This window comes from Oryctolagus cuniculus, chromosome 7 (assembly GCF_964237555.1).
Source record: "Oryctolagus cuniculus chromosome 7, mOryCun1.1, whole genome shotgun sequence".
Lineage (NCBI taxonomy): Eukaryota > Metazoa > Chordata > Mammalia > Lagomorpha > Leporidae > Oryctolagus > Oryctolagus cuniculus.
In genome coordinates, this window is record NC_091438.1 from 68,374,900 (window position 1) to 68,389,540 (window position 14,641).

The 14,641-nt window shown below is 39.7% G+C and overlaps 1 protein-coding gene across 2 annotated transcripts in view; it reads left to right on the plus strand.

Moving 5' to 3' along the window:
- Nucleotides 1-14,641, plus strand: part of OLFM3 (olfactomedin 3) — a 217,595-nt gene that overhangs the window by 155,090 nt on the left and 47,864 nt on the right. The window contains exon 1 of one of the 2 annotated variants that reach the window (XM_002715827.5): nucleotides 8,590-8,834. The exons of the other annotated variant lie outside the window; for it this stretch is intronic. Within the exon in view, the coding sequence (XP_002715873.1) occupies nucleotides 8,706-8,834 (129 nt within the window). The 5' untranslated portion in view covers nucleotides 8,590-8,705. Of the gene's footprint in view, nucleotides 1-8,589; nucleotides 8,835-14,641 lie in introns of those variants that run through there. 2 annotated transcript variants of the gene reach the window in all.

A 14,641-nucleotide genomic window follows, 5' to 3' on the forward strand; every position in this document is an offset into this window, starting at 1 on the left:
ATATTACAGTGACTCATTTTGCAAAAATATATTATAAATCTGAACTGAAAATAGTCTCCTTTTTAAACAAGGAGAAAGCCAGGGCTAAATAATGTCAAATCTGATAGGCATTTCCCTAGTGTTGGGAATAAATACATCAGTGAAAAAAAACAAGCTGCATTCCTGCCCTCATGGAACTTTAAAAACAGATAAATGAGCATGATGAATCAAACAGTTTTAAGCTGAAAAAAAAATACAGAGTAATAAAACACAATATGGAGCAATGAGATAAGACTTGTCATGACTTTACATGATGCTGTCAGCCAAGACCTTACCAGAAGGCGATCTTTGAGTGAAACCAAAAAGGCTAAAAGGAGGTATTTTGGAGATGGGAATTCCACTAGAAAGGAGTGCGTATGAAGGCTGAGGTGAAGGATCGTCTTGAGGAGCATCCAGGAGGATAAAGTAGCTCCAGTGGGGTGACCAGAGAAGAGAGGTGTGAGAAACAAGGTCAGAAAGACAAGAGGCCAGTTGAGGGGACACTGGCACTGTGAGTTAAGCTGCTGTTGGGATGCCTGCATTCCTTAACAGAGTGCCTGGTGAATGCAGGCCGCTCTACTTCCACTTCAGTTCCCTGCTACTGTGACTGGGAAGGCAGAGGACAATGGCCCAAGTATTTGGGCCTCTGCCACACGTCTAAGGGACTCAGATGGGGTGCAAGGCTCCTAGCTTCAAGCCTGTTACAGCCCTGGCATTTGGGGAATAAACAAGTGGATTGAAGATATTTCTCTTTTTCTCTGTCTCTCTCTGTCTCTCTCTCTCTCTCTCTCTCACACACACACACACTTCCACAATCTTTCAAATAAATAAATCTAAAAAAAAAAAAAAAGCAAGTCAGGTTATGTAGAACTATCCAGTTGAAATTAAATATTCTGACTTTTACTATGAGTGACATGTGAATCTATTAGAGTTTTAAACAAAGGAATAATATAGTATGCTTTCTATTTTATCAGGATCATTCTAGTTGAATGAACTGAATTGAAACCAAGTCAATAACCAGTGGCTTTTGTCATAAACCAGATTAAGAAATGATGGTAGCTTAAACCAGCATGGTTACAGTAGGGGTGGTACCAAACTCTATGTATATTTTGAAATTACAGATTAGAAAATTTGCTGATGGAATTGACAAGAGATTTGGAAGGGAAAAAAAAATGTGGAAATTAGAACCTAACTTTTTGGCCTGAGCAATTTAACATGGAGTTGCCAGTAAGCTGAAATAGGAAAGATTACAGGAAAAACTGCATGTGTATACTTTTTGTTTGTTTGTTTAACATTATTTATTTATTTTATTTTTTATTTTATGTGAAAGGCAGATAGAGGTGGAAATATAGAGAGGGAGAGAAAGAGAAAATCTTTCATCTGCTGGTTTCCTCCGCAAGTAGTGACCGAAGTGTCCCAAGTGATGACTGAAGCTTCTGTGCCCATATTTTGTTTAATTTTCTTTGCTGGGGGCAGGGAAGCTATATCAGGTGCTATTTTTCACATGTTCAATTTAAGATGTCTATTAAACATCAAAGTGGAGATGTCAAGTAGATAATTGGATATGCAGGTCGGAATTGATAGGAGAGTTCTGTGAGGAAGAAATGAATTTGGGAGTCATTAGCATATAGATGAGGAAGAATCAGCAAAGGGGACTTAGGAAGAGAGGTCACAAAGTTGGAGGAAAACGAGGTGAATGTAGTATTCCAGAAGCCAAGGGAAAAATTATTTTAAAAAGGATAAAGTAACATTTAGATGGTTGCTGCCCACAGGTTAAGAAAATTGAGGACTGAGAATTGACCACTAGATTTAGAGATGTGAAGGCCACTAGCAGCCTTGGTAAAATCGTCATCAGTGGGGTGGAAAAGTGTGGACAGAGACCTGATTAGGAAGCGAGAAACAAAAGACAATGCATATAGAGAACTCTTTCAAGAAAGCATACTGTAAAGGGAAGGTGAAAAGGGGAATGTCTAGAGAGAAAGTAAAATGAAGAAAGTTTTGTTTGTATTTAAAGTAGAAGGTAAAGGTGGTGTTGTGTGCCTTTGGGAATGACCCATAAAAGCGTTTGGAAAAATTATTGATGGAAGAAAGAATCAAGAGAGCTGTCTTTAAGTAGGTGAGGGAAATATGATCTAGGGCAGTCTACTCAAGGGGTGGGCCAAGAATCAGAGTCATCTGGGAGCTTGTTAGAAATGCAAATCATTTTGTGTTTCTCTGTAGCTCAGGCAGATTCTCCTGGTGGGACCTTAGAATCTGGGTCTGAACAAGCTTCTAGATAATTCATATGCATGATTGTCTGAAACATACTGATCTACTTAGGGCACGCGATAGAGATCAACTTTGCCTAGGCAGAGAAAATCTGTTGCAAAAAGAGAGTATGAGTACATTTCAAAAGTTCATGGAAGAGGCCTGTGCTGTGGCATAGCGGGTAAAGCCAATGCCTGCAATGTTGGCATGTCATATGGGCACCGGTTCGAGTCTCAGCTGCTCCACTTTTGATCCAGGTCTCTTCTATGGCCTCAGAAAGCAGTGGAAGATGGCCCAAGTCCTTGGGTCCTTGTACCAGCATGGGAAACCTAGAAGAAACTCCTGGCTCCTGGCTTCAGATCGGCCCATCTCCAGACATTGTGGCCATTTGGGGAGTGAACCAGTGAATGGAAGAGCTCTCTTTCTCTGCCTCTGCCTCTCTGTAACTCTTTAAACAAATAATACATCTTTTAAAAAAAAAAAGTTCACGGAAAATGAAATTTAAAAACGTATAGTTTTTCATGGTACGCATTTTCTTGGATGTTTTTATTTTTCTAAGTGATTCATTTATTTGTTTTGAAAGAGCTCAGAGAGGGATAGACATTGAGAGAGATGAAGAGATCTTCCATCATCTGATTTACTTTCCAGATGGCAGCAACAGTTAGCCCTGGACCAGGCTGGAGCCAGGAGCTTTATCTGAGTCTACCACAGAGTGGCAGGGGCACAAACACTTAGGCCATCCTCTGCTGGTTTCCCCAGGCCATTAGCAGGAAGCTGGATTGGAAGCAGAGCAGCTGGAATACAATCTAGCACCCGTATGAGATGCAGGCATCAGAGGCAATGGTTTAAATTGTTACACCACCAAGTGTGTCCCAAACCGTGGATGTTTTAGAGACCTCTTCTATGTATGGATTCCAAACTTTTTTGCACCAAATTTAACATTTATTTATTTATTTAAAAGAGAGATAGAGAGAGATCCTATCTACTAGTTCATGCCCTCCACCCCCCAAATATCTACAATGGTTAAGGGGCTGTCGCTCCCCCTCTTCATGGAGGAACGACACAGGACCCTGCGCTGTTCTTTTGTCTGCTCGGCCCTTCCCGGGTTTGCTGCTGGTTCTTCCCGGGTTGGCTACCGTCCCTTCGACCTCCGTGGAAGGGCGGTTCCCCCTAGCCACTTTCCCCACTTCCGCGGGGGAGCGGCACACCACCGGCAGGCTCTCTCGGGGGCTGCACAGGTGTTCCTTCAGATAGATGTTCCTGGTGCATGTTGTCTCTCTTCTCCTTTGTAGTCCTCTTCCACCAATCCCAACTCTGCTACCCACATGCCGAGTATGCTGCTCTCCTCCAATCAGGAGCAGGTCCTACAGTTTATTGGCTGAACTGGAGGCAGCTGTGTAGAAGCTGTTTCCTCCTCCCCAGCGCCATATTGTGGGAGAGCAGATGCATAGAATAAGTCTTAATTCCAGTAACTTAGTCTAGTCCGAGTTGCTCCCCACAAGGGGCCAACATCAGAAGACAGGAACTAAATTCAGTTCTCTCATATGGGTGCAGGGAACTAATTACTTGAGCCATCACCAGGATCCACATCAACAGGAATCAAGGTTCAGGAGTGGAGGAAAGAATGAGCCCAGATACTGCAGTATAGGAAGTGGGCATTTTCACCACTGGGCAAAATGACTACCCCCTTCCCTTTAAACTCTGTTTCCTGTGAACTTTTTGAAATGCCCTTGTGTGTGGGGACTGCTGAGGAGTAGATTGATATGATAGTGGGACCTTATAGGACTTCTTTTGTAGTTGCTTCAATTTCTCAGTGAAGGGGAAGCAAAAACAGCAATCCCTTTCCTTTACTTGGAGTCGGCCAAGTGAGTCACTCTGGGGCTCTATCAGCCCTATGTTCCAGAATGACTTAGTGCAATGCAGCAAAGTCACATTATTCTCTTCATGGCAGTGCCCAGGCTGTCAGACATCACATATCCCAGATTGATTCTTCCAGCTCTTGCAAATTCCCAAAACTTCCCACTAACTCTTCCTTCAGGTGACTTACTCTTTTTAACCTGCCTCTACCATGGCATTTCTTTGCAAAGATAGGGCTGCATTTTATTGACCATCTGACAGGCTATTGGTGCTTTCAAATACATTCTCTCAATCAAAATCTTTCAATTCAAAAATCTTTCAAAATCAAAAATTTTCAAAAAAAAATTTCCTTTGGGTAATTTTACTCCAATGTTACAGATGAGAAAATGAAGGTCCAGAAAGACTAAATTATACCTTGCTGGTAAGTGGAAGAACCTGAAGAAATAATAACCTTCCAAACTGTCTTCAAAATGCACAGAGGGAGGCCAGCTTTTTATGTACCTGGTCATTCTCACACAAAACCCCCCTCCTAGGTATGAAGCATTCCAAAGTGATTTCAGCAGGAGCTTCTATTTTATGCCCCCTTCCAACTTTTCCAACTTGCTAACCAGTGCTCATTGTTTTTTTAGAGGTCCTTGCTTTAGCCGTTCTTTTAAACACTCAACCTTTGTATTGTACCCAATTGCTGATCTCCTGGACTCCTTTCTTCTCGTCCCCCTCCCCTTGCTCCTTCTTCAATAATTCTTCAGTCCTTATAGTTGTGTCTTTCCAACTACATCTAATAAGCTGCTTTTCTCTCTGCCTCAAACCATCAGCAAATTTAACATATGTTTTAAATTACAAAAAATAAAGTACACGTAGACTATTCTTTATATTTTATTTTTATCGAGAAATGTCAGTTCCTCTTCTCATTTTTCTTAAACTTTTGGAGTACAATTATCTAACTGGTTTTCTTTCATATTTTATGGGACATTGTTTTTATTTTCATGTATTTAACAGTTCCTATCTGCAGTTGTTAGATTCCCCAGAAAACCACAAACACTTGTCATATAACCCCCAAACTAGGACATATATATTGAAAATTAATTTTAAACTTATGTGATACAAATCAAGGAAAAGGCAAAATTCCCATGATGGAGCATGTCAATATTACATATGACTACTTACAAATCTTTCTCACTTAATATTTACCTGCTTATTAATTATCTATTACATACATTTATAATGAAATATTCTCTGACTAATAAAAATGAAGGCTACTATAAAAATCTAATGAATAAATACGTTAATCAATATCTTCCCACATTGCATTAGCAATAATGCCCAGTTGTAGGTTTTATATTTATTGAGCCAGTATGGGATTCTATAAAGAAAATAAGTGTGTAGTCAGGTCACGTATTTCTGACATTATTAGATTTAGTAATACATTCACTATTTATTAGTGAGAGAGATTGTTTTTGTTTATTTGTTCAAAAGAATGCATAAGTAATTAAATCTCGAGAATAAGCCGAATTAATGTCTAAAATAAACCTCTGGTAGTTTTAAGACTGAGTTCCTAAGATAACCATTTTGTCTTGTACAAACAACACGTTATTTTCATTAGCCCATTAAGGTTAGACAATGAACTCTGTCTTCTCCCTAAAAGTCATACTCCTAGCAGTGTTTTGTATCCTGATGAATGATACTCATTATCCAGGCCACAAACCTGGAAGTTCTCCCAGGTGAATTCTTGTTGCCCATACCTCACATTCATTCAGTGGGTAAAGATGGCCAATTCTCCTGCTGCAAACTGGTATGGAATTCATCTTCCTAAATCCTACTAACAATAATTCCAGGACCTTATTATCATCTTGCCTAAACTTCCAGAATTTTTTTCTAAGTGACCTTCCTGTGCTTTTTCTCTCTACACGTCCTGCTTGCCTATCCTACATAATAAAATGAAAACCAACTAATTCAGGACATAAAGCCAAAGACCACACAACTTTGCTTCACATCCTTAAATTACAAAAAAGATAAAGGTCCATGACAGCCAGAATTTCCAGCCTAAGACCTTGCCATTTATTCTATTATTAGTCATACTAAGCTTCTGAAATTTCTGCAATTACTTGTCTCCTTGGCCTGCATACAGGTTGCTAAGTCTATGTAGAATAATCCCCTTCCCTCTACAAACTGGAACTCAACTTTTAAAATGGAAATGACTTCAATAGATTATGAAGATATGGAAGCGATTTAGCCCTTTGCAAATTGTAGCTATTTTTGTTTCCCATAACTGATAATCGTTGAAATCTGAGCTTTTCTACTTCAATGTGTGTCATTTAAATCTATTCTAAAAACAGCATATTTTAGCTTTTATGTTGTTCATAAACTTCCGTGAATCATAACTTTTCACCTTTGTGCTCTTTCAGTTCCTTAGTGAAGTTATTGCATCTGTGGAAAATTATATAAAACATTCCATTTGTATTGCTTTTCTTTCTCCTCCTTCCTTCCTCCCTTCCTCTCTCTCTCTCTTCCTTCCTTCCTTCCTTCCTTTAATTTGCAAACAAGAGTATTGTTTTCTCCTTGCATTCAATCTCATATTGTTCCATAGATGCTATTATTTAGTTGACTGATAGTTCATTAATAAATATAATTACCATATGTCACATTGCTTCTCAAATTATACACTAATTGCATGCATATTAATTTTCAATTTTGGAAATGAAGCTCTTGAAAAGACATTAATTCTTCCTTTATTAAAGTCATAGAAAGTTCCAGGTGCATTTTTCAAACATTTAAATTTTTAGATCTACTTTAGTTTTTGTCATTACTTCATTGGAATACTACTTTAAAATTCTATAGTCCTTTCTCTGAATTGTCTGTGTTACTTCCTACTATGTCTAACACATAAATATAGATAGATAGATAGATAGATAGATAGATATGTGTGTGTGCTTCTATTCTTATGATTTATCATGGCTAGATTTTTTGAAATATAAAAATAATATTTGGCTATTAGGTCAGTGAGGCTAGAATATAAGAGCCAACTGAAATATTTGGATGTGTTTTGAAGGAAAAAAGTAGGCTGGATTCCATGATAATAAACATAAAGAAAATTTGAGGAATCTCTTAGCTTCCAATTTAAAAAACAGTTTAAGCTGTTTTTGAGAGAAGAATACACAAAAACAAGCACACACTATAAATATGTATAATTTCAATTTTATTAAATACGTTTCTTTATTTCCCCTGCCAAAACTGTTTAAGAAAAGTATAAATCTTTAGACAAAAATTTCAAATGCAAACAACTCCAGAATTCTCCTAAGGAATCAAAACAATATTTTTTCTTTTTATAACCTATTTCTTTTCATTTAATTTTCATTCATCCTTACTTCCTTCCATGTCTTCTCTGTATATTTTTATTCTAACACACATACATCATGCAAGCAATGGTCTCTGATTTATTCCATTCGGGACCTGAGATTTGGATGTGGGTAATTTGCAATATTTGTAAAAAGAGTATAATAAAATTACACGTAAGCTCTAGATTCAATATATCCCATTTTGTCAACAGAGCTCTGATAGCAGATCATTGAATTTCAGAGCTAGAAGCGGCCATGGAGAGTATCAAATCCAACCCCTTAGATGATAAGCAAAACTGAAGCCAAGGAATATTGAGTCACTGCCCGGTTATACAGCTTACCAGAGGAGAACAAGGCTGGAGTCTCAGCCTCCCCAAGTCCAAATCCCATTCCTTTTTCAATACGTCACACCTTTTCTCACTACACAGACTTTCAACATCAGTCTATTAGTCTTCAGAATGTGAAAATAGAGTTAAAGGAGTTTGCTGTGTGATTGAGCACCTGGAAGCAAAGCACTCATTCTTAAAAGCAAAGCTGGAAATATAAGAAAATTCTATTAGAGAACTTTCTTCCCAGGCTGCTTTTTCTCTCTGTTCAGGTGTAGAGTGTTTTACAGTAACATTTGCCATCAGGCAGTAGCTATTAATCTTTGACTATATTTTTAAAGCAACCATGCCAATTTTAGATTACTGTTTAAAACATGTGTCTCCAACTCACTATCTGATCATCTTGGAAATTATTTGCAGATTTTATTTTCATGCTGTTTCTAAAAAGCACTCTGCCCTTGCCCAGAGAAATCTGTAGATATTAAATTTGGTGTTTGAAATGTGCACTTTGGCAGACCTCCATTTACAAAAGTATCTTTTTTATGAAGGGTAAAGCGCAGCTGATTATACGTACACAAAGCCCAGAGGAAATGGGCTGCATTGATGGTAACTGACTGCTGGAGCAGGAAAGGCTCACTTTCCCCGTCCTTCCAACCCCTGCTCTGAGAATCACCACCTAAGGCGTAGCCAGAATATTTTGTTTGATAATCCAGCAAAGTGTCAGGGGAGGGAGGAAGAGGAAGAGCAGGGCACTTCCCATGTGGGTGGGAAGGGAGGCTCTGTAAGCTTTCCCCGTGACTAGAGCTGGGGAAGTTGATCTCTTTCATGCTGTAGATGTGGCATGCTGCAGTCACGCCTCCCGCTGCCAGCCCAGCACCAGGCTCCTAATCAGTCACTATGAAAACTCATTAGCTCTACAGCAATGAGTCCTCCACTGCTGAAGCTTGGCGCTGTGCTTAGTACAATGGCAATGATCTCAAACTGGATGTCCCAAATTCTCCCATCCTTGGTAGGACTGAACACCACGAGGCTGTCGACGCCAGATACCTTAGTAAGTCACTGCGCTGGGTTTGGCGATTTTGGAAAGTAAATGCATTAAACCAGTGGATTTTATTTTATGAATTGCAAGAGCTGAGATTTTGTTTCTCTATTTACAGGCTGTCATCAAAGATATAATGTTAAAGTGGTAACTCTAGTCATGGATATTTATTTATGAACACTTTAAAGTTATACTGAATAAAGAGAGGACTGCATGAGATATTATTTATAGAAGTAAATACCAGAATCATTCAATTTGGAAAAATAAATAACTATAACTTAACTGTATTCATTTGAGGTTTGGAAGAGTTCTTAAAGAAATAGATTTCAGTTTCTTATTATTTTACTTCTTTTAATGTCTATAAAATCCCCACAATTTTCCCTACAGAGTCTGCTCTATCTAATCTTGTTTTACTACAGCAGGTTCTGCCTTGGAATGTAATGCTTGTGACTGTGTGTAATGAATGCAGTCAGAGAAACCAAAATCTTTTAAACATAAATGAATAAAAAACCTCAACAATTTAAAGCCAGCCAAAAAGAGCTTTAAGAAACAGGAACAACGGAAAATTTACTTGATGAAACCATCTTTCTGGATTATTTAATAATTTATGAAGATTTTTTGTATCACAAATCTCGCCTGTACAGTCTTCATTCACCTAAAATTAATGGCTTTTTCATCTTTCTACATTCTAACAAAGTGTTTTCTGATAGCTTGAAGCAAGGTTTAGATAGCAACACTCTGAAGACATTTCAAAGAAAAATGAAAACCATTGATTTTTCAAATAAAAATTCACAGATTCTTGTAAAAAAGTATCCTGGCAAACACTTTTCCTTCCATCTAATAAAAACTACAGGCATATTTAGCATGTGGGGCTTTTTACCTGTATGAATTATTCAGTGGATCAGAAAAAGTCAGAATTGGAAAGCAGCTCCCCATTTACAAGGGTTGTTTGCAGTTACTACTAATTAATCTATCAATCAATGTATATTTGAGTAGAGTCAGTCCAAATCAATCACATAATTTTCTAGATTCTCCCAGTGCTTAAGGCATCAGCAGAGCACGTGCGAGGCACAGTTTGACCTGCTTTTGCATTTTCACCTCCCTTGTGTCACACAGGCTAACCCCAGCTCCTCCAGGACTGAGATTCTCTTCTGTTCCTGAATGATCTGGCAAGAGGAGTAAGAGATTTGTAGTTATAAAGAAATCATGATATACCACCAAAAAGCAAAAATAAAACAGAAATATGCATTATTCAATATTTACTAAGCCAAATGTTTTCAGTGACCATGTGCCTGATTGTTCTCAATAACAGTTTTTGAATCAACTCTCAGAAAAAAAAAAAAAAAAAACAGATCAAAACTAAGGAACTAATGAATGAACTATATTCCAAACTAGGTACCTTGTTTATTTTGGGGCAGACAAAATGTTTATTGTGTACAGACATTGGTTTTGTTATTTTCTACTGCTAATAACTAAAGAGAATCAAATTTCCAAAATTATACGTGATTCTTTAAAGACTTAGTTATCTTGTAAATTTAAAGTGAATTAATTATTTTTACCTTGTTACTGAAAATTTGTTAGTGGAAACATTTAAAGCGCAGCTATAGTTCTATGAGTGTTCTGACATGATCAGCTTTTATTTTGAAAAAAAAAAACAAATAATAATAGCAACAGAAGACTCGGGAAAGTTTTCACTATTGCTAGGGACAATAAATCAGTAAATGGCATTCACTGGACTTAAGAAATGAGGTTGAAAATGCTTTTTATTTATTTACTTATTTTAATTTTTGTGTGACATTTCCCCTGTTCTCCAAGATGATTGCTCATATTTTAGGGTTCTCATGGTGACTCATGAATAAATCTACATTTCTTAGATTAAGATCATCAAATGTGAAGGCTGAAAAGATGGTAAAAATATTGGAAATTACCTGGGCTAATTATTTTCACTCTATATAGTTACAGCATATCTTTTTGTCTAATTAAATATTAAATAATATATGTAGAATAAATATTTTTGGATGAAACCTGAAGTGGAAATGCAACAGGCAAAGAATAGGCATTTATTGGGCCTTCCCCATCCACTCTTTCTTCATACAACCAACTCCTGGCCCCAGTCAAAATTTATTCATAGAAACCTTAGCGCCCTCCATAACTGAGTTAGAAATAGGACCGTTCTAGTCCAGCCTCCTCATTCTTGAAGTAAGGAGATGGACCCGAAATATATGACTAATCAGATTTCCCCCAGCTGGTTAACTGCCGAGCCAATGGTAGAACCATGTCAGATGACTACAGTGGTGGCTGGGGAAGTTATCTCACCCACTAACTCCCCCCACCCTGGCCTTGCCCTTGGCCCCAGGGCCCCACTAGGTTCTCTCTGCCCTGCACAGATTGTTCTCAAGTGGCTGGACTCCCGTCTTTCCTCTTGCACCCCTACACTCTCATCCTTTCAAAATAGCTTTGCTACTCATTCTGGCTTCCCAGAGCCAGAGTAAAGCTACAATCTTAACCATGTCCCAGAGAAAAGCTTTAAACTCACCTGTGCCACAACCATTCCCAGAGGTTTTCCATTTTCTAAAAAGAAATAAACATCCTTTGTTGGTGTTTTAGGTGTCGTAGCAAAGCGTTACAGAGGGACTCTTCTGGCCACCTACAGCTAATTCCCCAAGGGACCTGGGCTGTATTTCCACCGCGGGGGCTTCGAAGATCTGCCCTCGGTGGACGCATTACAGTTCCTGGCCCAGCAGGCACAGCTATAAGTTAATGAGACAGCTCTTTTCCAAAATTTCCTCACTTTATGCCCTCGTTTTGAACAGTAGGAGTGTGATGAATCTGCATTTGTACATATCACACACACATGCATACACACACAAACACATACATAAGTTTTAAGACTTATTTTTAACACATTCAAGGAATGTGCAGATGGTAAAAATTCAGATTTGCCCAAATATTGACATAGCCCTTCTGTAATGGTAGCTTCAAATGACTTGGACAGACAGAAACAAGAAAAAAAAAATAGGACTCCTATCATGAAATGACAATGAAATATTAGCGGGTTGGGGGAGCTCATAAATAGGCAGCATGGATTTGGTTGTCTCAAAAGTTGAAAGAGATTTTCAAGGTTCAGTACATGGTTAGATACAGCCTCTTGCAGATGTGTCACACTCTTGCTTTTCTTAGAATCTTGAAGCACTCCTTTCTTTCATTCTCTGTGATTCTTCCTTCTAAACTGTGGCTGGGCCCGCCAGCCATGGGAGGAGTGCGGGTCTGCGGTGGGAAGCCTCAGCACTCTGAAGGCTGCTGCTCCCTCTGGCACTTCTTTCTGATGCGCAGTAACTTCCCCTTGAGGCTGGGCTTCAGAACCATGCCCCACGCTGTGGCCTCCACACCAGGAAGCACCTGCAATGGGCCAATTAAAAACGGAGAGGGCAGGCAGCAGGCACCAGCTGCTCTCAGTCAGCCCTACTGCTGTGCTGGGAAGAGGCCTGGAAGGGCCCTGTGGACAGACAATTTTTGTTTTGCTACATTTTCACACATCCAGCTGACTTCTCATAAGTAACTGCTTTGATGAGTTAGTCAATGTGAAGTTCTGTAAACATAGTAGAATAGCCTGAAATTGTCTGTGCTCTGTAAATTTCTTAATTTTTTCGAAGATGTATTTATTTATTAAAGAGAGAGAGACTTATCTTCCTCCCCTGAATCATTCCCCAGATGGCTAGGGCTGGGCCAGACTAAAGCCAGGAGCCAGGAAATCCATCCAGGAGTCCCACATGGGTAGCAGGGCTCCCCAAATACCATCTTCAGGTGCTTTCCCAGCAGCATTAGCAGAGAGCAGGATTGGAAGTGGAACATCCGGGAATCAAACCAGTGCCCATATGGGATGCTGATGTCTAAGGCAGCAGCTTAACCCACTGTGTGACAACATTGGTCGCTCCCTAAGTTTCTCATTCTTAGTTAACTAGTGTGTTTTTAGTCCTGAGTGAAGGCATCTGACCTAAATGGTTTTCAGGGGACTAATTTGCTTCCCCAATTCCTTAGTCAATGTCCATTTTGTGATAAGACAATTGATTTCAAATCATGGATGGAGATGGGTAAGAGTGGTAAATCTTGAGAGAGACATTAAATGTGTGATAGGTGCCATGTTATACAAGAATCATTCGGTGGATGAGAAAGATTTATTCTAATTTAAGTTCCTGAAGTAGAAGTAAGCCCAAAGATCAATGTTATATACAGAGAAGTTTGGGGCTGGTGCTGTGGCCTAGCGGGTAAAGCCACAACCTGCAGTGCTGACATCCAGTTTGGTCCCCAGTTCAAGTCCTGGCTGCTCTACTTCCCATCCAGCTCTCTGCTGTGGCCTGGTAAAGCAGTGGAAGATGGTCCAAGTCCTTGGGCCCCTGCACCAGTATGGGAGACCCAGAAGAAGCTCCTGGCTTCAGATAAGCGCAGCTCCGGCTTATGTGGCCAATTGGAGAGTGAGCCAGTGGATGGAAGACCTCTCTGTCTCTCTCTTTCTCTACATCTCTGTAACTCTGCCTTTCAAATAAATAAATAAATCTTAAAAAAAAAAAAGAGAGAGAGAAGTTCAGGCCACACCCTTCTACTTTTCACCAATGAAAGGGACTGTCAATTAAGCAGTGAAGTTCCTATCAGGCAGAGGTCAAACAGAAACCCAGGGAGAAGTTTCAGGGACTAGAAAGACAAAGGATTTAATGACTTCTGTACTTTTCGACTCTTAGCCATCCTGATTTCCAAAGGATATGAGCAGACATGACCAACCTAAATTTGGTGATATCTTTAGTTTTTTTTTATTTTTGTGGTTTCCTCTTTTCTTTAAGCCCACTGGTTTCACTAAGGAGTGAAGAATAGGCAATCAAAAAAGTAGAAGTTATAGAAGGGAAATTTCTGCATGGTGACATCTTTATTAACACCTTCAGAGCATAGCTTCCTTTTGCGTGGTTTGTCAACATCACACCAACTCCTGTCCTCACATCTGTCCTCTATCCACAACAGAAGCCATTAGCATGCTACCCCATACTTACTTCTCTATGACCAAACCCGTCCTCTGACAGAAAGTGTGTAAAGGAGCCGGCGCTGTGGCTCACTAGGCTAATCCTCTGCCTGCGACGCCAGCACATCAGGTTCTAGCCCCAGTCGGGGCGCCGGATTCTGTCCCGGTTGCCCCTCTTCCAGGCCAGCTCTCTGCTGTGGCCAGGGAGTGCAGTGAAGGATGGCCCAAGTGCTTGGGCTCTGCACCCTCATGGGAGACCAGGAGAAGCACCTGGCTCCTGCCATCGGATCAGCACAGCGTGCTGGCCGTAGCAGCCATTTGGGGGGTGAACCAATGGAAGGAAGACCTCTCTCTCTCTCTCTCCCCCTAACTTTGCCTGTCAAAAAAAAAAAAATGTATAAAGGGCTTTCATCACTCAAGTACTCCCCTGTAAATTAACTAGTTTTTAATAGAAGCATTTCCTTCTGCTTTATTTTCCCCGTCTGTACACCATTCTCACCAGCTAGATCCCTTATTCCTTTTTGCCTCATCTGTACTTTTAAGAAATATCCCAAAACTCAACATAAAATGTAAACTCCAGCCATACTCAGCCAGTTGCTTTATGCTCTTCAAAGGAGCAGCATCCTCTCCCTTGCCTAGCTGTCCATGTGGCCTTGAAAAGTGATTGCAATGCCTTCCACAGCTCTATGTGGTTGCAACTTGATGAACCTTAACTGCTAATTGCTCCTTTGATGGACCAGTGGCTACTCGATTTTATACTGTTTAAATAATGCCCTTGACCTACATGGATGCAAACGCCTCTCATCAGTTG